General features: G+C 39.5%; 1 protein-coding gene across 2 annotated transcripts in view; it reads right to left on the bottom strand.

Annotated features, from left to right (window-relative positions):
* Window positions 1-729: 729 nt before the first annotated feature.
* The window catches only part of efna5b (ephrin-A5b), an 89,464-nt gene continuing 64,848 nt past the window's right edge, over window positions 730-25,345 (bottom strand). The window contains exons 2-5 of one of the 2 annotated variants that reach the window (XM_067521514.1): window positions 19,614-19,906; window positions 7,126-7,191; window positions 6,632-6,712; window positions 730-5,231 (exon numbers count right to left, since the gene is read on the bottom strand). In XM_067521514.1, the coding sequence (XP_067377615.1) occupies window positions 5,107-5,231; window positions 6,632-6,712; window positions 7,126-7,191; window positions 19,614-19,906 (565 nt within the window). In that variant the 3' untranslated portion in view covers window positions 730-5,106. The remainder of the gene's footprint in view (window positions 5,232-6,631; window positions 6,713-7,125; window positions 7,192-19,613; window positions 19,907-25,345) is intronic. The other variant, XM_067521515.1, reaches the window with a different exon arrangement.

The raw sequence follows: 25,345 nt of genomic DNA, 5'->3' as shown, positions 1-25,345 counted from the left end.
GTTCTGCCTACAGAGCAATGTCTGCTTAATCTTCACTAGCTGGGAAAAAAGCGTTTAATACATTTTTGGCAGTATAACTTACCTTCAAGAATCCAAGAATTTTTTTTTAATGTTATTTATTTATATATAAAAAAAATAAATATAAGAGTAGTTATATATGTTAGGCCAAATTTCACTGATGTTCATCATATCGCTGGGGTTCCAATTGGCATATCAGGGGGCCTTTTTTCCCCCTCTGGTCCTCAGGGCTTGTTGGCTTTCAGTCTAATTACCAGAGATAATGGAGGGTGAAGCTAAATGGCGCTGATGGGGTCCAGCAGAAGGTTATTAGGTGCCCTCATTAGTGCCCAACCGAAGTGAAAGGAGGTTTTAAGGTCTTATTCTGATCCTGATGGATGGTGCTTCTCTCAATCTGTCTTTAGAGAGTGTGATTCCACTTTGTAGACACCTAGGCAGGGGCACAGCTAGGGAGAAACAAATGAGGGTAGACTGTGTGTGTTACATGGTGATAGCATCCAATTTGGAACATCATGAGACATGATTCTGCTGGAGTGTCAAAGGAGTATGTTAATTTTCTGTGTTAGTGACAGTGGGGATGTTTAATGCGGTTTAAACAATCTTAATGCTGTGACAAGACTGACAGTGATTCTCATTACAAAACTAGCACCATGACCAAAGTTGGGTTTTTTGTAAATGCGTTAACGAAAAGAAAAAACAATTGCACAATCATGAAAGCAATGTATTTCTGTTTTATTGTATTACTCATAGTTGCTCAGACACGTGTATATACAAATACAGATCTTTTTTGTCAAATTTTTGTTGTTGTCGTCTATATACTGTAAAAGAGCAGGTTGGAAATATCCCCCACTGATGGCAAAGTGGGAGCGGGGTTCATAGGTGAGGGAAGGAGAGCACACGGTGTGATGGAGGTTATACGTACGAGCACAAGAAAAATGGGACAGGACAGGTGCACAAAATGAACAAGTGGCTCATCAGCAAGAGGGGAGCTGATGACCAGAGGCTTTGCCCATAAGCACAGAACCTGGATCGATGATAGGTTTTGCCCTTCTAACAATCCAGTTTAGGATTTAGTGTAGGGGTTGCACTAATCCTTGAACTGTGCCCAGGACTAATGTCTACCATAGGGACAAGTGATTCAGGGTTGTTAAAAAGGGAGAGGAAGTGAAGGGCCCTGTTGTAGTCTCTTCGACGCCAGCAGCCGTTCTGTGTAAAAGCACAATGGTAGAAAGCATCTTGTACACAGACGTGGCTGCTGGGGTAGAGGCTGAAGGGCTAAGGCATGGGAAACACTCTTCGTTGCCAAAGAGGGTTGCCGCTTCCCATTCACTGCGGCAACAGCAAATGAGACACATATACACACAAACTCAAAGGTCTCACACATTTTTTTCCACACATTAAAAAACTTGCACACATTGATGTATACACTCCTAGAATAAATGCCTCCTCTTGGGAGAGCAGAAAGAGGATGAATAGCCAGAAGAGACAAACTGCAGCTACATGGGATGAATTTAGTAGATGGTTACAGAAACCATCTCAGGAAATGAAAACTAAAAATTGCTTTTGACCTACAAAATGACCGACCCCCACTGTAACTTCACAATGGTTTGTGTTATGTACAATTGTCATCTGTAACTACACACCTTAATGACATCACTCAAAGGGGATGCAAAAACACACATGAAAGTGATCAGAAAATCTAATACGTCTTAAAGAAAAATAAAATAAGAGCAAAAGAAAAGTCTTTTTGAAACATTTTTGTTTTTTTGTTTGTTTGTTTTTTTTTTTTAAACATGTCATCAAGTTCATGCGCATGCCACATAATGAAACTGGCAAGATCCTTCCATTAAAAAGCCAACAGTTCACTCATGGCAGATCCTTGAGCTGACCAACATGCTTTAAAACACTGAAGGCAATAAAAGTACAAATAAGCCGTCCATCAAGTCCCAATTGTCTCTTTCCAAGGCAGGATCCTTTTGTGACCGTGATGGTGAAGTGGATTGAAACATGTATCAGGTGAGCCACTTGTTGGCTAATGTCCAGCCTTCTGTACACGTGTGTGTGTGTGTGTGTGTGTGTGTGTGTGTGTGTACAACTCCCACAGATTTCCCCCTTCATATTAGCTCAAAGTTTCATTCGGCATTGGGGATCAAAGCACACAATGCATTGTTTGAGGACAGTACACACTCCGCAAAACCCAGAGATAATACCGTGTTTATTTTTTAGAAAAGACGTAAGAACCAAATTAATACTTTAATATCAAACACTATTTACATCAAGAAGTTTTCCTAATAATAATCATAATCATCATCATAACAATAATAATAATTATACAGTTTTAACAATGGTGTGTATCCTTTTTTTCTTTTCTTTTGTCCTCCAGAAAGGTACAAAACAGATACTAACCTAACACTAAATGTTTTATGGTTGACTACCTCAGGATACACGGTATCCAGTTGATAAGTTGATCCTCATTTCCCAGATTAAGGTGTGTACTGAATAAACTATGGTAATAATAGCAATAATGACAAATAGTAGTATTGGTAATTATAAGAGAGTACATATGAAGCTGGTTTCTGATAAAAGTCTAGTGTTAATCTGCTGACAAGCATCCATTTTGAGTGTTATGCAGTGCTTAATCCCTGTGGTGTTTCTGCTGAAAATTAGTACCTCATTAAATGGCCTTGTCTCCTATTACCCCCCCATAGCTGAGCTGCTATTCCACTGTAATAGCATTGTTACCGTAGCGCAAAAGAAATGGCAAAGGCTTTCTTGGGGAAATAAAAAAGGCAACCATATAAATGAAAACAAAGCCAAGCAGTGCATGCCTTGTGAGACTGAATAGTACTGAACAATGTGTTTTTCAATGAATCAGTTGTTTTTTCCAGTAGTGTTGCATGGATTTTTAGTTGTTTTGTCTTGGTTTGTTTTGATAGACACTGTAGTCACACTACCTTTAGCTACCTCCCATGTCTTTCTCTGTGTGTGCACCTTTCCTTTCCTTCATGTCTACTTCACTCAACAATTCTTTCAAACTGCAAGGTCATTGGTGCCTTAAACCCTCCCAACACACACACACACAGTGGAAATCTACACCCCCCTCCCGAGACCCCCCAAGCCTTCCACCATCTATTTTTAATACCAGAAATAACTCCCCTTGCCACAACATGGGGTCCACATGCCTGTCATTTTGAACCCCATTAAAGAGTCACTTAAACCAGTAACACTAGGAGCAGAAGGTGGACACACAATCATTCCTGTGCTCCTTTTTTTGCTTTATTTCTCTCTTTCTGTCTGTCTTTCCAAACCAGTTGGTGTTCTATTTCTCATACAGAACCTGGCTCTAAAAGGAAGTCAGCTTTAACACAGTTAATTTCTCTATCTGCTCATACTTCCTTGGAAACTAAGAAACAAGCCCCTTCTGTTTGGAGAAAGCATATAATAGCTTTCATTATGCTAACTCACCATTTGCATCAATAGAAGCTGAATATCATTATAACACAGTGGATTCCTCTGAAGGTATGTGCCAACATAAACCTGGCTAGACTAAACAGAACTGTGTACTGCCTTCAATTAAACAGAGTTCTCTGTTGACACAGTGTGTTTTTAGTGAATTGGAGCAGTGCAGCAGTACTGGTACAGTAAATGATTCGCTCAACTGAATGTGAGAACCAGCAAAACTAATATTTTATACAAGAGTTAAAGCTGTAGTTATATTTAAGGGACAGGGTGAAAAAAATTGTACTATGGAGTAAAGTGTCTTTTTAAGGACTTCTGCTGTTCTCATTTAGGTGTCAGATAGCACAAAACACAGTGTTTACAGTGTCTGCAGCATGGAAATCATTTTTGGAGACAATTAGCAAAGTGAAATAACTTACTGTTTAAATGAAAGAAATAAAGTGCTGTGAATTTAGCTGTAAATCTTTTTTCTTAAACAACTTTAGCAATCAATAGTGAGGGAAAAGCGGTGGATGCAAATGTTTATTGGTGTGTTAATATTGACTAATACTCAAACAGAGCAGAGACAACAATCGCTACCCAATTCAGTTAACATTGCATGAAATGACAGTGACTGTTGCCGTGAAATTGTGTGATCAACTTTCAAAATATATTGATCCTTGATCTCATTAGCAGTTCATAAAGCATCTGGTGAAAAAGTTTCAATGTAGCTGTTTTGTGAGTTAGAGTGAACCAAAGGCTTTGAAAGGTGTTTCACTGAGCATGATCTACACAAAGGAGGACAAGGAAAAAGTTGGCTCCTACTTCCATAGATTCTACATTCACTCAACCTCTAAGTAGTTTATCCACCTATGCACTCACTTTTTAACCAAAAGAAAATTCGGCACTATCTTTAAACCAGCACAGTCTGACGATCCGAGAAGTAAAGTGCATGCCATGTATGCATTTCCAGGCTCACCTCTGCTTAAAACCATTTGTGTCCTTTTCATGCATCTTTATCGTTCAACATAGAACTGCACCCCCCAGGAAAAGGGGGACAAACACCCACCTCTCATGACCCAGCAGAACTTGAACTAAAAATTATTTGAAAGGCTTCTTGAGAGGTCTCGGGACAGCAGTTTATTTCTATATGTACACTGACGGCTAAGACCTAGAATCTTTACTTTTCTACTATGTAATGCTGCTACTGTTTACAACTTGGTAAAAACCCTAATGCTATTAACTGTTAGTGTACAGCCATGTACACTGTTGTATTTGACTTTGTAAGCAGTGAATGTAAGTGTGCGTGTGTGTGTGTTTGCAAACGTCAGTGCTGCAATGGCATAAATGTAATGCAAAGGGATGTCAAAAGTCACGGGAAAATAAGAATCACCAAGTGTCAAAAAAGGAGATTTGGCATCTTAGTTGAAGGTTTAACTGTCTCTCCCACTTCCAACATCAACTTTTTTCATTCACAGACAGACCACTTAAATATTTTTTTTCAGGAAAAAAAAATAGAGGGTTCTTTGAGAAGCCTGTTCTGATGCCCAATCAAGCAAACGTGCTGCGAAAAATCCCGCCCCTTCCCTGCAGCGTTGGGCAGATTCAGGCCACGCTAGGTGTAAATGCCCTCCAGGACAGAGGGAGGCGCTATAAAGTGAGTAGTGCTGCTAAGCAGACCACCATCAAAGCCAAGAGTGGACTTGTCTTGTGCGGGTGTGGTGCAGCATTTGTTTCACTTCGGGAAGGCTCAGCTGTTTCATGGCTGGTATCATCTAAGGGACAGAAAAAGAAACAAGGTGAATTGCTGTTTTTGGTATAGAATACTTTTGTAACAATGCATAAGAGACCAAGCAGAACCTTAAGCAATTACTTTGTGCTTTTGTATTGTGACCTACAAAGCTGTAACCTGGCTACTGATGACAAACTGCATAACTGAGATGTTTGGGCCTGTGTTGGCAATTGTAAGACATTTAACATTTAAAGCTTTAATAGTGGATTCTGAGTTGCCATATGAACTTCAGTTGCTATATAATGTTTCTGCTCTCATCCTCAGAAACATTTTGAGCTCATCTCCCAGCGGAGGTGCCTCCTGTGTCTATCTGGCAGTGGCATTGGTATCTGAGAGCAGCCATGTGCCCGTTGCACCATGGGAAAGTAGCTGAACCATGCAGAACAGAGGACCCGGCAGTTACATAACACACATACACGTGTGTGTGTGTGTGTGTGTGTGTGTGTGTGTGTGTGTGTGTGTGTGTGAGAGAGAGCCAAAAGAAGCATGCAAGGTGAGAGGTTGTTATAATGATGACAGGTTAGTAAGTAAGTAAGTAAATGGGTATGAGAAATTATGGTAAAAGAAGATCACAGATGCCCTGTAGGAAATGGCCTAGTGTGTTGATGGCAGTTGATAATCTCACTGACACAGTGAGCAGAGGACAGCTTTAAATTTAGGCAATGTCACAGTCTTCTGATTTGAATGTATTTTTTTTTTAATAATATTTTGGAAATGTGTTATTAATGCCGTCATGAAAGTTTGTTTTCATGAGTTTTTTTGTCTTGTTTCAGACCAAGGATTGACCATGTTTCATTTCAGTGACTAGTTTAGCCACGGAGACAAAAAAAAAAAAAAGTTTTCTCGTGGGTGGGTGTGTGTGTGTGTGTGTGTGCGCAAACAAATTATTAAATGCCGTTTACTCGTAACAGTATTTTACATTATATTATCTATACATATTATATTAGTTTTTTACCTTGGTCGTATTAATTACAATACTTGAGTGAATGATGTACAACAGTGGGGGAGAATGTTTGGTAAAATATCTGGAGCATGACATTCAGATGTGATGGTCTGTGTTGAATTAGTCAAAAATGTTTTAGAACTGAAAATATAAAACATGCACATCTATGACTGATATATACAGTATGCATATTTTATTATATACACTGTGCAGCATATATAAACACACATACTCTATATATACATGCAGTTTAAGCTAATAGTAAACCGTCATTACATAAACAAATGTATAGCCTGCAAAAGAGAACGAAGAATCGGTTTAAGAGAAGCTTCAGGCACACAGAAGGACAGATCAGCTTTCAGCACTAAAGGAAAAGAGGCACAAAACAAAAGTCACGTACAGATGTATGGAGAATCAAAAAAGCAGGAAGCCATACTAACCTCGTGGTTCTAATGTATTGTCTACTTTGTCGTTTACATCAAAAACACGGTCATGTACGCCTATAGTTTTCACACAGCTGTCTATAACAGAAAATAGGGAGAATGAGAAATCATTAGAGGTATAGGCCAAATAGGTTAGTGACATTTGAAGCCCCCCTCTCAGCCCTGAAATTAAACATCCCAAGCAACCAAGCTCATGGCAACATTCAGATGAGGTATGAAGTGACCTGGAATTCATTAGATGTGATCATCTATCATCCCTTTCATGTTTTCAAAAAGGAGAAAAAAACAAACAAAAAAACCAAAAACAGTTTCTTATCACGTAAAGCACTTGTGTGATAAATGAAAAGGGTATGCTGGACAGTGAGCAAAAGGTAATTGAGGAGGTAGTGAAGTAACCAGTAAAGTAGACTTAAATTGTTTTGATTTTCAATCCAAAATGTGTACTTCAACAATCTCCATTACAAAGCTTTGAGTTGCATGCAAACACTTACTTGATGGTCGGACGAAAACTTTGAGCTTCAGGCATGTTTTCTTTCCATTCTCAGAGATGGTGGAGGCTGAAAAACAGACAACAGACATTGTAGGTAAAGACGGCAATAATGTAATAGTGCATCTATTACAAGTGTTAAACAATCAAAAACTAGTTCCCACTCGATTTATTAAGAATCCATTTTTCCTGTTGATAAACCTCAAAACTGTGATTGTTTCTTCAAACACACACACACACACACAAGATAGCTAATGTAGCCAATGTTTACTCTTTAATTCCTTAATGGATTTTGTGGAGTTTAGTGATCACTCTTGTAGAATTATGGCTAGAAAGTATTTACAGATGTGCTTGGAAATTCTCTGGGGAGAATGGCGCTCTATGCTCGCAGTTGCTTTTTAGATTCAACCACTGGCAGCAGCTTGGTAAGAGATCAAGCAGTTTGCATGATTTTGATTTGAAAAACAAAAAAACCCTAAATACTGCATGATGCCATATTGTGCAAATACTTTACCAGTATAGTTTGTGTTTTTAAGTATAAAAATCCTACAAAAATACACTGTACGAAAGATAGCAGCTCAGACACTGAGGATTAACCGTGTGTACTGCATGTGTGGATGGCTTGCGGTTGCTGTCAGGAAATGGATCCCTTCCTGTCAAGTCCATGGGGTGTGAATCTCTGAGCGTTAGCTGCCATAGAGGTTATATCATCCCCTAAAAATATCTCATGTGCGAAGCGTGTGTGTGGTTGACCACTAATGGCGCTGTGGTGAGGTACCAGGTGCTGTCTCCTGTAGACGGAGATAGGGGTCAAACCCATATCAGTTGAAGCATGATGATCGCATACTGTGTTCATCCATCATGGCAGGAGTACACATAGTAAAAATATATGTTGTGATGTACAGGACCTCATATCAAATAGAGAATAGAATAGGCTTTTTCCACTAAGGTGACGTATTAATGCTATTTACTGTTAATAGTTTTCATTTCTAGTTTCACATCCAGTTCCAGAGGGACCATATTGTCTGCTAAACTGTCTTACGGGCATCATTTTATGTCTACTATGGATCGTTCCACAGCTGATGCAATGAAGCCAAGCATTTCCAAAGGGTACCATTTGGGATCCGTCAGCTCCTCTCTAGTGAACCTTTACCTAACCCCTCCCTTCCTTCTCTCCCAGTTGAGTCACTCCCTCTTCTTGTCCGTCAGCATGGCCATACCCATTAATCAATGCTCAACTGACTTGCCTTCATCCTATTTAGAGCACATACACAAGTGTCCGTGTGTGCTCAGATTTCTATCTGGTTGTGTCGCTCTACTTTCTTTAAAAAAAAAACTGTTTTTTTACAATACTCAAATCTCTCCCTGCCCGCACAACTTACATCTGTCTCTGTACGTATTTTTACAATCAATATCCCAGCTTCTTTTTTCATGTTTAGGCAGTGAAAAGAGGAATGACTTGCCCCTGTAGCCAGAGGATGTGTTCATTAAGAGAATTATTGACTAATAACTATGGAAAATGGGTCAGAAACGATGGAAGACCATTTCATTTGGCATGCTTTCTGCCCCTGATGCCAGTTTTTTTTTAATCAAATGTACCCTGCATACACTTTCAGATATTTTTATTATGCAAATCTTTCTCTCTCTCTCTCTCTCTCTCTCTCGCTGTTACCATTTGTTACCATTTGAATGTTGTTGCTTCATCGCCTGTGATCCATTTCTCTAAGTCATGTGTCACTGTACAAGAGAGGTGACTCGAGATCAGATGCTCTTTTTATACATCTGAGTTCATATTCTGCAGATGCAGGGGGGAGGAAAGTACAAGAAGGACCGAGAGAGGGCCTTATTATTTCGGTGTGGAGGCAGCTGATGACACGCTAATGAACCCTGGCCACCGTCGCTCACCCACTCAGTCACATATACACACCAGTACCCACACAATTTATGTCACACTTCTTAGTGGTGCACTTTTTTCCACCACTACTTTAAGCTCCCCTTTTCAACACACACACACACCATTCTCTAGATGTCTTCATTATTGTAGTGGGCAGAGCTGAGTCACAGCCATCGACACCAGCCACTTAGCGAAGGCAGCTGATCATGAGGGAAGTATGGCCCTGATGAAAATGGCAAAGAGCATGTGGGAGTCTCTGACATGATGGCAGTTTGTGAAGCTGTTATGATGTTGATACTGTGTCCACATCCTACGCAAGACAAAATCATGGACAAAAGGCACAAGAGCAAAGAGATCACAATTGTGCATTGGCCAAAGTATATTTATATATAACAATTTTTGTACACAACTATTGAACTTAATATTTACAGCTTAAGGAAATATTACCACTCCTTTTATGTCTGGGGGTTTTACGCTATATATACACATGGGCTCTGATGATGTGAGATAAGTGAACTTAATAAGTTTAACTGAGCCTGGATGTGTCCACAGTGTTGACTTGCTGTGTCTGACTGAGATGTGTTGTTGAACATTCTTTACAACAAAGGAAAGATTAAGCTTTGGCTTCACATTCCTTTCTTAGCAGCAGCTCTTCATTCTGTGTTTGATGAGGATCCATCCACCCTAGCTCTAACCGTCCACGCCAGCGGCTGTTTATTTTGGATTAACATGCTGCAGAGGGCCCGCTTATTGTTGTTGTAGGCTGTAACATCAACACCTGCTATTCTGGTTCCCATCAGGCCCACGGCCTCAACCATCAATCCATCCAGCCTGAGCGAGTGGCTGCTTTGAAGGACAGTGGGCCTGAAAAGATGTCCTAGGGACAGTGGGAGTTGGAGGGGGTTGATGGCGGCGGTGAGGTCAGGTTACTCCTCCAAGCCTTGTCCCCTGGCTGGTAATGGCTGGTCCCCTCAGTACACTGCATTATGCATCAGCATTATGGCGAATGGAATGAAGCAGAATCCAATTACGGAAGAACAAACAGGTGGGCTCAGTGCGGCTTAGGCACAGCATTGTTTCAATCACAGCCCGAGCCAAGCTTTATTGCAACTGTAATGTTATCTGGATAACACATTTCTTATGCCTTTCAATGCAAGAATCAACAGCACATTCGAGACATGAGGACATGAAACTACGTGTCTGGTATGACAGGAAGCTAAAAGCAAAGGTTACATTTGCTGAATGCAGTAGATAATATAATTTAGGAGGCAGATTAGCTCAGCAAAAAAAAAAACGATGTGACCGAGTGCAACAGGAGTCTTTATTTCTTTTAACATTATGTCGAGTGACATCTAGGGTTTTCTCATAGTCTGTGAACCTTTGCCAATATCTGGACTTTTGGTGCACCCATTTAAACCTACTTTGACAACCAACTGTCTTCCTACTGTGACTTCCAACTGACTTTTTATATGAGACAGTTTATTACTATAAATCATTCGTTCGGTTTCAGACAAAGGCCAAAGCTTGCCCTCATGAGAAAATATATTATTACAGTAGCATCATATTAGCAAGTCTCTGGTCTGCATCAAGTCTCCAGCTGGCTTTAATAATGGTGCTCTAATCCTTTGATCCTTGCCTATTTGTTAGGATGGGACGGGTTAAACTGAATGTCCTGTAATGCTGTGTCCACCATTTAAAACTGGCCTGCTTTCCTTGTTGTTTTTTTTAGTGGGATTACTCATGGCTTTTACTGTACAAACTTAGACAGAGTTTAGGCCCAAGAAGTCCAAGAGTCTACATAAACCAGTGTCTGAGAGAGAGCACACACAAAGAACCTGGACAAATACACAGCAGTACTTCCTTGAACCTTTATACTGAGTTCTCTGCATATTTCCATCTACTGAACCGAATTAGACAGTTTGCAGCCACAAGGCATTTGGGGATTCATTAAGTTTTGTTTCAGGGTATGGAATCGGTCAAATCTAAATCAACTGAACTTAAATTTAAGTTTATCCTTCTGTAAGTTAAGAGACTTGAGTGAGTTCCAGATGTATAGAGAGAGAGCGAGAAAATATTAACATGAGCCCCCTGGTAGATCATATGAACTAACTGTCTGCAATAATCTACTTAAAGGGCGACTTCACCAACTTTCAACTTGCTTTCTATGGCTTTAGTTAAAGGTGTATATATACATTAATGTTTTTAAACTTCTCTCTGAGTTACAATACTCCCTTTATTAAAATATTTTTCTTCTTCTAGCTGAAAAAACTCCTCCAGATGACCTCACACAAGGGAGTTCTTCATCATTAGGAGTATATGATGTCATCTGTAGGATCTCTGGAAAAGCAGGTTGACCATGATTGCAAACTCCATAATACGTGCAACAATATAACGTAATGTAAAATGAAGGTTCCTCCAATTGATGTCATCTGGAGGCATTTTACAGCAAGAAGTAGGGAGATATTTTAATATAGGGAAGTCAGAGAGAAGTTTAATGGCATGTATTTACATGTACTACCCAGATCTAAAAGAAGCAAGTTGAATATCAGTAATGGCGTCCTTTAATTCCTCCAATAGCATGCACACTGTATGAACCTTCATAAAATAAAAGATGTGTACTGTATGCACTGATACAAATAATTACTGTGTGCCATTCACAAAATGTCCTTGCTAAATATTACAACTCAAATAGGAAAAATATTTTTAAAAAAAGTACAGAGCAGCAGATAAAGAATGTTTGTGTCCACACAAAGTGTGTGTGTGTGTGTGTGTGTGTGTGTGTGTAAGAAGATGTAAGAGACTATTCACTGAAGAGGCCCATTAACCAGATGCTACTAGAGCGAACACACAATAGGAGGGAACGAGGGAGCTGGGAGGATCCGTGAAAGAGGACGACGTGGATTTAAGCAGCAGAGGGAACATAAACTGTCTCCCCTGGTGATAGCTGGCCTTTTGCTCATTTCTGGTATATTTTAGCCTGCACCAAATGTGAGAATAAGTCTTTCCTCAAGCCACTTGTGCCAGGGTAACAAGGTCACAAGTAATAAAGAAAGAAGTTGGGGGGGGAAATATATACGTGAAGGGGAGGAATGAGTTAAAATCAATAATGCCTAATTATACGTTGCACTAGCTTCCTCACACTGTTGTTTATCAATCCAGTAATGTGGGGATAGAATTATTTTCCTTCTCTAGTATGTCAGCATATATCAAGCATCATAATTTTGTGATCGAACACATAATAATGTCCTAACAAATTATGGCGTGTTCTTGAAAATGAAAAGTAAGTGACTGAAAGTGATTGAAAACCCTCGAATTTCATTAACTCATTCATGTCTTCGTAATCAAATTACAATAAACTTGGTGATTTACTAATCTTAGCTTTTAAAGCACTCGCAAAATAATAAATCACTACACATAATAATGTTTCATTATTGCACTTAGCGTATCACACAGAATCATAATATTCCTGTTAGGGTCTAAGTTTACACCCACTGAATAAATGAGAAAAACTGTGTGCAGACTTGTGTGTGTGTTGCAGTAGACAAGAATGTAAAATAACAAATAAATGAACAATAATTAATTAAACATAATGACTAATGCACTGGGTTAATAATATTTGGGTTAATTGTTTAATGGCCAAGGGTAAAATGTCCTATAATTTTAATAATCCACCCATGATGACAGTTGTTCAGACAAATCTTGTCCCTTTTGAGTCTGAGCCCTCCCTTCCTCTACTTTTCATTTGATGTCTTAGTTTTTTGCAGCATTTTGTTTTGTTTTTTGGCAGGCTAAGTGATGACTACTTTATTGGCAGTCAAATTCAGATTTGATCAGAGACTTTTCAACCTTGCTTTGCATTCCATGGGCTGTCAACAAGTGTGCCATGACTTAGATGATGGTCTGTTATTAGCCAAGTCTGATCAGTGGGCTCGCTGGCTGACTGTTTTCAATTTATTTTTAAATAGCGGACCATTGAAACTCCAATAAGCTTGTCATGGACTGACATTTAACAGGTTTTATTCTTGTGTCACTGGTTCAGCTCAAAAGGCAGTGGACAAAATTACTTTTTTTTTTTTTTTGCCATTTTTGCAACATGTGTTTCATGAGATGAAAGGCAGATTTATAAAATGCCAAAATAAAGTGTCTTAGTAATGTGTTAGTTAGGCCACCACAGTTTGCCAGAATGGCTTCAGTGCATCTTGGCAAGATTTTGCACCATTTGTGAATGCCAAAGGATATTCCCTTATGTGGTGTTTTGATGATTTTTGGTGGTGATGAGTGCTGTTCAATATGCTGATCTATAATTCCACATAGCTGTTCAGCTGGGCTGACATCTTGACAGTGTCAAGGCCATCACATATAATACATATAATTTTCATAATCAATAAATCATCTAGTGACATCCCTCGTACCCTGTAAAGGAGTTGCTGCATTTGCAATGTTTCCTCACTCATAAATTCAGTTTTATTGTTGCTCATCTTTATAAAATGCATACTTGGCAAGTATCTAGTGAGATCTAGAGACACAGGGGCAGACGTTGTTAGAAAGTCCTAAAATCCAAAAAAGAGACTAGATGAAAAGGGGAGACAAGGAATGATGTACTAACCAGGGGAGGTGGAGGTGGCGGTTTGTCCATCTATCAGGATTATGGTAATGCATTCCAGACAGCATGCATCTGTGTGGCTTTTCTGTATGTCTATTCATGCATGTGTAGGTTGCTGTCACATTATTCCATGTTGTCGGATCATTTCTGAATGCTGATGACAGGGTTGATTTTTCACGTGAATGAATGAAAGGCCTGAGTTATGATAGTGTCCATATGCAGGTTCCCTCCTTACCAAATGGAACAGCACTGGCTCTTTATCATTATTAGCAACCCTCCCATACCTGTAACAAAATACAGACCATCATACTTACACTGTCCCCTTGCCTCTATTTTATTTGTCCATTAATGTCATTTTCCTGCTGCTGCCTGCTCTACTAGGTCTACTCCTTTCCACCCTCGAGAGCGTCTCGAAGACGCCTTTTGCATCATAGGATTTATGATCAATCACATGACAGTTATAGTCTACGTTTTGGAGAATATGTTTAAGCTTTGTGTTCATAGAGCAGTCCAGTGCAGTTAAATAAAACCTTATGAAATCTTGTGGAAAAGCCTTATGAATATCAAAGGGGCTTCTTGCATGTTAGCTTGGTATTTACGATTAATCTTAGTCTTGTGTTGTGTTTGCATATTGGCCCACAGGCATACAGTGAGCCTCACAGAATGTTTTTCATTTTCTAATCTAACATGGGTGGAATCATCCATCCATCCTCTGGGTTTTGCTGGGCATTTAGCAAATGTTTATTTGACATCAGGCAGAGAATCACCTTAGGACACACTGTGTGACTGTAATATCCTTCTTTCTTGCAATATGAATCTCAAAAGTATCTATAAAATAACTCCAACCACAAGTGAGATGCAAAGGTATTATTGATTGTGTTTACTGTGAGGAGCAGTTCCAGTTCATATAGGTGAGCAAGTCAGGCAGCAAGAAAACTGCACTTTATTTCTGCTGCCAATATGCCACTGCATGATCACACCACGCAAGTTTCTTATCGGCCACATATCTTACGTGCCTAAAAACACCATAACTCTAGTCACCTATTTCTTGCAGTGAGCTGCCACTGATATTGGATTTCTGCCCTTTTCAGATTAAAATCACTCAAACACAAGACTGTGGATTGTGTCCATATTAGAAACGTGCTTGTGTCAGCATTCTGTGAGATGGATTTCACTTAAACCGTGAATGCATGGTGAACTCTGACCCATGCAGTGCTCCCCCTGTGTTTTTATTCTTTCTGTCTTTCATAGAGGTTTCCAAACTCACTCACTGCTAATAGTGCATTTCGCTGAACTGTTTGCATATTCTGTTGGAGTTACATTTCTCCCTGCATGTCCCTGAATCGGATACATTTCTATAATCTATTCTTTATTTAATTCTTTATTTCTGTCTTATATTGCCCTGTAAAGAAAACGCATCTGGGTGTTTTCTGAGAAAAAGTCCTGGCTCCTGACTGACTCTAGTTTTCTTCTAGTCTTCAATTACCTGCTTCAGAAAGAGAAAAAAGAATTACGACCTCCATTTGAGTAAATTTCCCCCATCCTGCTAGCTTTGATTAAGCTGTTTTTGTTGTTGAAGCAGATGACAGCAGAACCCTGTCTCCTCTCTCTAATTTTATCAGAGATGTAACAAATCAACTCTCAACCCGCATCAAACTCATAGGGTGAAAAGACCATTAGAGGGCATTTTCTCTACAGGAATATAATTTGACATCTTAATTTTCATCTGCAAAGAAGAAAGCTAATCAGTCATGTCACTGAGGGCAGGTTTTTTTTTTTTTTTATACCACATCCATTAGGTCATTTGGCTGGAGAAAATTATTAGAGAAGAAGAAAAAATTATTATGTATATATTCATATACAGTTTATAAATGCTGTTCTGTTTGTAGCGTAACAATGATTACTCTAAATAAGGTGGCAAAAGCAAGATAGACGCAAAATGCTCTAAAGAAATAACATTTTCCTTTAATTTTTCTAGAAGATTTACTGTTATGTCTCAGGTACAAGAGCCTGTTCACAGTAACTGTTGCTAACCTCTGCCTCATGCGCTCATTAATAGTGACCTCTCCCTCAAGATGCACTGACATATCTGCCTAGTGCAGGTGGCTCAGTATAGCCAGCTGCAGAAGGTAATGATGCATACAGTTTTCTCTCTTAGCCACGCTACACTACGCACTCACGCAATGTAGGCAAATAGGGTACAAGGGCAATGTCTGATCACTGCCTTTGTGCTGAACTTCAGATATGATCAAGTCTTTCAGTGTAGGAGAAATGTCTTTTCTCTGTTGAAGCATATGACTTTCTTTTAAAAATGGAAAGCCATGAGTTATGAATTAGTGTTTGTTTTAAATGTTTGTTCTGGGTTGCTTTAACATTTCTGTTGCAGTAAGAAATGATAACATGAACATTTAATAATTCCTGCAGAAAACCTGGTTAAATTCAGGTTGTGCAACTGAGCAGGTAAGGCCACTTAAGTCTTTCATCTCCACATCCAAGACCCTAAATGACAGTTATTACTAAAATATTTCATTTCAGTTAAGGCAAAAGAAATACCCTTCTTAGGGATCACTGCGGCTTTAGTAAAACTACAAATCTGACTTTACTTGAAGGACAGTTTTAAGTGGTAGATTTCCTTAAAATTGACAAGTTATTTCACTGTTCATTCAAGTCACATCACAATAGTCTGAAAATCAAGGGAAATTGCCCTATGTAGTGTATTTATTTAGTGGTACATGTAGTAAATCAAGTGAAGTGTTCTTAAAAAGATGCAGAATGCGTCTAAAGCTTAATCAGTGTTTACCCATGACTGCACAGCAGTACACATTGATAACTTCAAATCTGACAACAGTCTTTATTCTCATTAGCGAGAATAATGAGACTGGATATTAACACAAAGTTGTTGGCAAGCTGCTGTCATAAAAACAGACTTAAGTTAAATATCATCAAAACTGTTTCATAGTTCAATAGGCATCCACATCTCAGAAATCAACCTGGGTCCAAACCATTATCATTATCATTAAAAAGAGCTAAGCAATGCCTTCACTCCATTAAGCCAGTGTGGTGTTATCAGACACTGACAAACTGCTTATACCAGTTTAAAAAAATAAAAATCACTAAGCTTTGGATTTCCTAATGACAAAACAGACAGGAAACGACTGCAGTAAAGGTTGTTATGATCTTTCCTGCCCCACACAGTGTTGGCTGCAGAAATAACGCATGCATTCCTGTCAGGTTTATTGTTTCTGGATACAAACATTATTTTTCTATGCTTTGCCTGGTTGTATTTTGTAAGCTATGACCGTGGTTACTCAATATTCCTCAAAGTAATGTTACTTTTCTTGACGCTGGACTTTATCTGCTATGTTTATATGGATATTTTTCAACTTAAAATAAAAGGGGAGTTTTACAATTGTCTTTCTCAAGATCACTTTAGCCAGACAGATTCTTGACAACATGCATGTTTTCACAGAGGGGCTAACTTTCCTTCTTACAACAACGCTCCAATACATTCAACAGGTAGGAATTTCCAGAAAACAAAGTTCAGGCAAAACAAACCAGCAGCAGTTTAAGTAAATGAACTGTGCATTCAGGCATATACTACACAAGGTAAGTAAAACCTTTATAAAAACAGCCTGAATAGTTTACTCCAGCCCAAATGACCACAGGTCATTGACCTTTTCCTCATGTACAAACAAGATAAGGGAAGGTTTTTTGTTCCTGTGTTGCAATCATCCGTTGCATTTAGTTCAGCTCTTATAAAGGTATTGGACATAAAAGATTAGATATAATCATGAGTGAGCCAGGGTTATTAATTTATTTTTCACCATTGTATTTCTGGAACCTTTATAACAATGGTTGAGTCAATCCCCAGGAAAATTACAGTAATGAGGTTATATTCTTTTAAAGGTATTCCTTTGGTGATTTTATTTAAAGTATGTTTACATTTTCCTGACTTGAAACCTTTAACTATTTATAAAATGATGTATGGCAAGTCAATGCAAAGTTAAAACGTCCTGTATGTTTCTAGTGGTTGACCATAGAAAAGTCTCACTGGGATGGTAACAATAGAAACCAGTGCTGTGTATACGTGTAACTAATTCTCTCAATCCTGACATGCTGTCCACTAAAGACACCGTCCTATCCATCAGCTGCCCCTCGGCTACTTATGGACATTCAGGTTTGACACGATGGCAGTGGGAACTCACGTATCAGATGACTTCGTGGTAGATGACTTTAATATACACCACAGTAGCTATACACTAAAATCATTCAATAGCCAATGAAGCCGCGGGCAACTAAACCAATATGGCGTGCTGCAGCAGAATGGATGTGTTTCATGGTAGCCTTGTCGGTCGCAGTGTAATTTAATCCAGCCCTTAGGACAAGCATCTCTCAACAGAAATGGCAAAAAGGAGTTAGAAATAGAGACTCGAGGTAGGGGATGAATTGTATAACCCTTTGCTAACCCCCATCTACGCTTCCAACTTGAGAGATTTCCATTTTTTCCCTCATCTCATATCTTATGGCTGACAATGCAAATTGTCCATAAAAGCAAAGGAAATGTGGTTACTTCTTAATAGACAAATAGTCAGACACCTGGTTGCTGAAAGCCCTGTAGAAAGGATTCCAGGCTATTTGTTTTGTGGACAAGCTTGAGAGAGAAACCACCTATTAACCATGGAAAGAGCAGTCTTGATTTTCATTTTGTTACATTTTTTACCCCAGTCTCTAAACTATAACGGAGTAGAGGGGGGAGAGAGAGAGAGAGAGAGAGAGCGAAACATGTTACATGAATAAAGAACCGAAGTCTTGGCTGGCTGTCAGGTTAACTGCTTCATAAAAAGGTGCCAATTCAGAAAACAGATCTCAGTATGTAGAGCTCCCGTCTCTGAGGAGGAAACATAAAGACACAGGGGTTTGACAGCCACCTAGAGCTGCAATACTACCACGGGTCAAATTTTACAGATAAACAGATACAAAGTTTTTTTTTTTTTAGATGGATAGATAGATAGATCTCAGCATATTGCTGTAACAAATGTGTTTTGAGCGAGTGGCAGTGAATGGCCTGTTGACACCGACTCCTCCGTGTCCCGTGTGGATATAGTCTGTAGTGGGAGGACAAACTCAACTCAACTCAATTCAGCTCTATCACCTTGCTTTGATAAAACCGAATTTCCCAGGGGCTTTAACTTCAGATGAACCCCGTTAGGCTCAGTTCCTACGCCAAGAAGCCGGCAACTTAACATCTAACACGAGCTGAATAGGAGTATAACATGGAGGGCACTCCATGTTTTTGAAGGATACGGGGGAAGAGAGCTATAACTTTTAAACTGTCTCAATTTAACTCCCCCATGAATTCCATTGCCATTTTAGGGAAGAGTTTTTGACGAGTGATGAGAGCAGTGTGAAAAGGTTGGCTTAAAGTAGAACACGAAAGCGTCTGTTCGGATCACTAATGCCACTCTCCTTGCTCTGTAGTGAAGTTGCGAAAATATGGGTGACAGTGTATGTGTCTCTCTTGTTCTGTTTGTTTAAAAGAAAAACCATTAGGTCAGAAAAGAGCCATTTTGTATTTCATGAAAGTTATTTAGCTTCATATTTCCCTGAGAGTGCATAGGTTTCTGTGCAGATTTGAAATATGCTAAATATACCATAGAAGTTTTAATATCTAACATACAACACCAATGGAATAACCATTGTCGAGTTGATGGATGTGGAAGTGAAATGTCACCTGATTTCAACAACCTACGCATTTTCAGGCTGTAATGTTTTGACAGCCAACTCAATCTTTAAAACACCAAATGAGGGAATATATTTATGAATAGTGGCTCCAGCAGAGCTCCACAGACTTTGCGAATCAGTGCCAAGAGGTAGTGAAGCAGTTCTAAGTTATACGGCATAACGCCTTACTAAAACATTTGAAGTTGGCATTTTCTGTCACACATCCATTTGTATATACTATACTATGTGCAGTGCAATCATGAGGTGTACTCACATATGTAGTAATATTCTCTGCCCGGTCTGAATTCAAAGCCCAGGGAGAAGGGAGTGAAGAGCTGGAACTTCTCTGAAAACTTGAGCGGTCCATTTGGGGAGTGCGGTCTGTTGCACTCCCAGCGTTTGAAGCCCTTGGCAGTGTGGTCACATGTGCTGTAGCCATCATAGTTGACCATGTAGAGAACGTAGCGCTCCGTCCTCTCCTCAGGCACTGTGTCTTCATAGTGAGGACAGTAGACATCCAGATAGTCATTTATGCACACATCAATGTGGTAGTCCCCACGATGGAACCTATCAGAAGATAAGAGATAGGGTCACTTTTTTGATATATATGAAATATTAAAATAAACCAGATTGATTTTTAGGGTATGAAAAAAAGTTCACAAATAATCTTAAACTATAAACTATGTTGATGTATCAAAACCACTTCAGTTACTATGGACAAAATTTGTTTTGAATTCAGCACATGCATAAAGAATACAGGTTGGATCTCTCAGCACTGTTTCAATGCTGTGCAGAAAATCTACAAGCACCTGCACTGTCTGCCTCTTGCTTCAGTAAATTTATTACCTATAAATCTATCATTGCAACTCGTATTTAATCACACAAAAACACATCTGCCTGCTAAATGATAGCAAACAAGTATCTCTCCCCCCAAAAAAACACAAACAAAAATAAAAATTAACATTTATTTAATTTTTTTCCCCTGCCACCAAGAAAAAAAAGAAATGATGATGGGGAAAGCGAATGGTACAGACAGTAAATGTCATGATAGGAGAACTACAGAGCCTTGCTGTCTCTGAGGGCTGTGCAGTGAGACATCTTTATGGCTGCAATAGTCTAGACCGGGCTACATAGGGTCACAGGGGTTCAATACATACAGGCGGATTCAGCAACAGGACACACACACACACACACACTATCACAAGCTCACATCTGTCTACACACACTCTTCCACAGTTTCTACTCTGTTGCTCACAAAATAGGTGTCTCACCTGTGAGATTTTCACAGATACCAAAATTAAAGAGTAATGGCTGTGGTGATTTTCTGGTTAGTTCTAGGATTGTGTGACCCTGGGGTAGCTGGGGGCTTCACAGAAAAGAAAAGAAAAAACACTGAACACCTGTAAATGTGCTAAGGATGCCCTCAATTTAGAACAAACATACTGCAGGGTTGAAGCTTGACGATGCAAACCACAGAGTTGCACAAACACACACACAGCTGGTGCTACTGACTCATTTCACCCTGAAGCCAGGTGGTGTGAGTTTATAATTGAGCCTCAGTCTTAATGTTGTAAGAGCACAACCTGACAAGAGTTTGACAAAACTTTTAATTAAAGAATGCCACTGCTGTCCTACAGGAGGGGCTCTTCAAGTCCCACAAGGGGCAAAGCGTATAACAGGCTAAAATAAATTCATCCTGAGGATTCTGGAGCCCCAGGATTAACGTACTACTGCATTACTCAATCTGCATGGTGACCTTTCTCTTGCCATGCAACCTTTTCTGTTGCTCTAATGTAAACAATGTCTGTTAAATCCTAAAAAACAATATTTTTAAAGATCTTATTTTTGTTGGTTTAAAAATATATAAATATATTTAGTAAAATTTGATTGTCATTGATTGGCACTGAATATCTCAGAAATCTTCAGATTCTGGTGAGAATACTTCACTGTGCTGCAGAATAATTGACAAATGTCTCTTTTGCTATTTGTCTTTCTACTGACAGTCAGTTTCTACCTACTTATTTGCTTTCTCTATTCCAAACACTACATCTATTCTGCTTATTATTTCAATGTAATGATTGACTTGTCATTCTTAAAAGAAAGATTTTCTAAGATATAATCACCGTTTATGTACTGAAAACCCTGTTAAACTGTGTTTACTACGTCAACTAGATAGAATAATCACAATGCAAACCAGACCTTTTGTTTGGAAGTTTAGATGGCAATTTGTGCAAAATCTGGTGTTGGCAGCTTGCCGGTTAATTCCGATTGGTATAATCAAATGATTAATGTAACCATCAAGCGACAAATCCAACGACGGTCGTTTCTTATTAATGTGATCGTGTGTGTCCACTGTTTTTTATACGTGTTTGTATGAGCATAGCTAATGTGAAATGCTGTTCTGTGGTTACCCATGTTTGGGAAATACCAATGTGAGGGTGTTTAAACCAAGGCGTGGAGTAGCTCATCTGTCACATCTCATTTAAAACATGTATGTGGAGATTCAGAAAGAGGCATGCCTCTCCCTCACTGCTTTAAAATGTCACTGACTTAATGGTCACATCCTCCCATTCACTGGCAACAGAATCTGTGTGTGTGTGTGTGAGAGTGAGTGTGTGTGAGTGAGAGAGAGAGATGTTTCGACTGCCCTTCTCTCCCTGCCTCAGCAGGCAGAATAGTGGCTCGTGGCCCTGACTGCAAATGAAGTAGAGGATGTTTGGGTGAGTGAGCACATAAAAAAGGGACAGGATAAGCATTTGTAACATGTAACAGTCAAACACGCACGCACACACACACCCACTACACAAATCCAAGTGCATACACACTCACGCACATACATTAGGTTTGTGTTATCAGTTCAGTGAGCTCCCTGGCACATTGGCAAAGGAACAGTAGTGAGACAGCCAGAAGCTGCTAATGGCACTGAGTGAGAAAGAGAGTGAGGGTGAGAAATAGACAGGGAGGGAGAGAGAAAGGACTTGGTTCCAAAAGAGGGAGAGGGAAAACAAAAAGAGGCAGCAAGACTGAATACTGTGGATAGTATTTCCAGGCTCTCAGGCAATCCAACACTTTGCAGGAGTTTCCAACCACACATTTAACATTAAAGGAAATACTACTAAAGTGTATGTTTATTACATGGCTGTGTGTACAGCCAAAGGTGTAAATTGTCTCCAAGCCTATTCGCAGGATCGTCAACAAGATGTATCCTGGAAGACTTTGTGTGTTTTGTAGAAAGCGGTATCTATTGTCCTTATAAAAACTCTTGTATTGAGGGAATTTTAGATGCGGCTGGTGTCTTGTTATTAGCAATGGCAGCCTTAATCGACTGCTTCTGTTCTATAAACGGTCACCAATTTTGAGGTGAAAGGAAAAGCATTCCTAGCCACAAAATGGACATGTGCTGCTCAGACATGCGCCAGCCTCTGTGTACGATACACAGTGGATACACAGAGGAAGCACCATTCCATTGGCGCACCAAGAGGTTGCGCCAATGGAATGTAAATCAAGGCTCTGCTCTGTTAGAATCCCAAAGAGTGAAATATAGGCTAGAGAGGTGGTACAGTAACACTGGAGTCAATAGAAGTGAGTAAGTGCAAACATACTGCAGGGTCAACTAATCCAGGCTGCAAAAAAGAAAATGCAAATAAAATTTTGTGTGTGGAATGTGCAACAAGAATAATTCATCATTAAAAACCAAGGAAAATCTATAAACAAGCAGTTAAATGATAATTCACTAAAGTCATATTTTATCCTTTCTTTCTTTCTGATGCCACTACAAGGTACAAAACAAAGTGGGCAAGCAAAGGTGTCACTAGTGCTATGTATCTAGTTTTGTTAGATATAAACAGTTTGTTTATGGTTTAAATAAATACATTTGTGTTTAAAATACTTTTTAAACGTGAGGGTCAATTAACTGTGAGATGACAAAAATATGGTTGTTTAAGTCACTGTGTTATAATTAAACACTACAAAATCAAACAATTCTACTAACGTTTCTAAGATCTGTGCAAAACAGAAGAAAAAGAAAATACAAATCCTATCATAAGGTTTCCAGACGGAGTTGGCACCGAGTACCTCCTCTCTGCCCTCAGTTGCCACACACATGCACTAACTCCACCCAACCGCCATAATTACTCCCCTGTATTTTACTACGTACTTCTGGCAACATCATGAGAAACAATCTTTTCCATTCTTGTGAGACCGGAGTCACAGCAGAGAGTGGCAGCTGAGGCCTTCTAGCAGTAAAATAGGTAATTAAGGAGCAAAGTTGGATGGCCGGCTAATTGTCAAATGGTGATAATTACATGTCTTTGTTATGCCACAGCTGTCCCAGTGAGCTGTGGGTCACAACAAGAAGTCAGAGAAATCAGCTGTACACAGTGTGTGTGTGTGAATGTGGGTGGGGGGGGGGGGGGGGGGAAGAGAGAGAGAGAGAGAGAGAGAGAGAGCAAATGAGTAAGTGAGTGAGAGAGGGGGAGATAATCTTTATTACTAACTGATTACATTTTCACACCACCTCCTCAGGCCCTCAGGGCTGAAACTGAAGGGCCAAGTACTGTCAGCACAAACATACACAGAAACTTGTCCACACAAATGTCGTGTCACAAACTGAGAGAGAGAGAGTTTGGAAGAGGTGCAACAGTGAAGAGAATGCAGGGTAAGGCGGCACACCACTGCAGTCGCTGATTGGCTCATTTCCATTTCAATTACACAGCCCACTGACATTGGTGTGCATACACTCGGGCACACACACACACTCAGAGAGACAAACACACAACTGCATGCACAGGGCTTTTGCACACGCACACACAGTGCGCAATGAACTCCCATCAGCCACTTCTCTGAGCTGTGCACTGGTGGCTGCAGACACAAAGCAAGGAGGACAGGGACAGATAGCTAACCTGAATGAAAGAGAAAGACAGAGAAAAGGAGGAGAGCAAGAGGTTGAAAGCTCAACAGCAGGTAAAAGCACAATCCAAGAGAGCAATCCAAGTCATCTAACAAGTTGAATAAGAAAGATTCAATAGAAAGAACTTTTCAGTGTGGGGCTGTAGCAGGACAATGCTGTATCACTGCCTAAAGGGTTGACCCAGAATGAGAGGTGATAACTAACCCACCACATCAGGGGATTAAATACATAAAACTAAATAATCTGTATGAAATGTTTTGCTTGTTTAATGATAGAAAATTAGCTCATCATTTCTCCTTTTCTGTCTGCTATGTTATCGCAACAACATAATATGACATAGCTGCACCATACTAGACAAAATGCACTTCTCAAGGCTAAACCTCAGGGCATCTCTGGATAAAGCAGCATACAGTATATGAGCTCGTCACCAGAGTCACTTTGATGGCAACATTTTGACTGTGTGAATCCATCATTTGTCCAACCAAAGTGTGAAGATAGTGAACTTGTAACTCAAAATGAGACACCTGAAACACTCCTGCTTCATGTTCTTTGTTGCAGAGTCTTTGACAAGCTGTCAACACTGTAGCACTTAGATACTGCTGAAAGCTACATGCATTATAAAGTCTAAAGCCACATCTACCTTAGTTTAAAAGCTCATTCTTGCCTGTCCCTCTTTTTCTGTTCTTTGCATTTCCTTGCTTCTAGCCTTTGTCTCTCTTGATTTTTCCACCTGCCTGAGTTCCTTTCACGGCCCAGTCCTGTTTGTGACCCAAAATCAGATCTATTTACATTATTTCACCTATTCCTGTTGAAATTCATACATCTGATATATTTTCAATTCAATATCCTCAGGCAATGTTCCAGTGCCTGGTAAATCAAATCACAGTAACCTAGAAATTAGAACTGCACTGGGACCCTAAAAGGCAAATCTGTGATTGTTTTTTCTCAACCTTTTTCTGTATCTTGGTGTGTGTGCTGTATATGTGTGTATATTTCTAACGTAAAAGATCATTTGTTGATTTTGGTCCGGAGGGAAAATAAGGAGAGCCAAGAGGAGATGAACTCTGAGTGAACTCTGACTAAAGAATACATGCGAA

This window comes from Channa argus, chromosome 11 (assembly GCF_033026475.1).
Source record: "Channa argus isolate prfri chromosome 11, Channa argus male v1.0, whole genome shotgun sequence".
NCBI lineage: Eukaryota > Metazoa > Chordata > Actinopteri > Anabantiformes > Channidae > Channa > Channa argus.
Note: the sequence above shows the minus strand (reverse complement) of the source record. Positions and strands in the feature narration are given on the sequence as shown.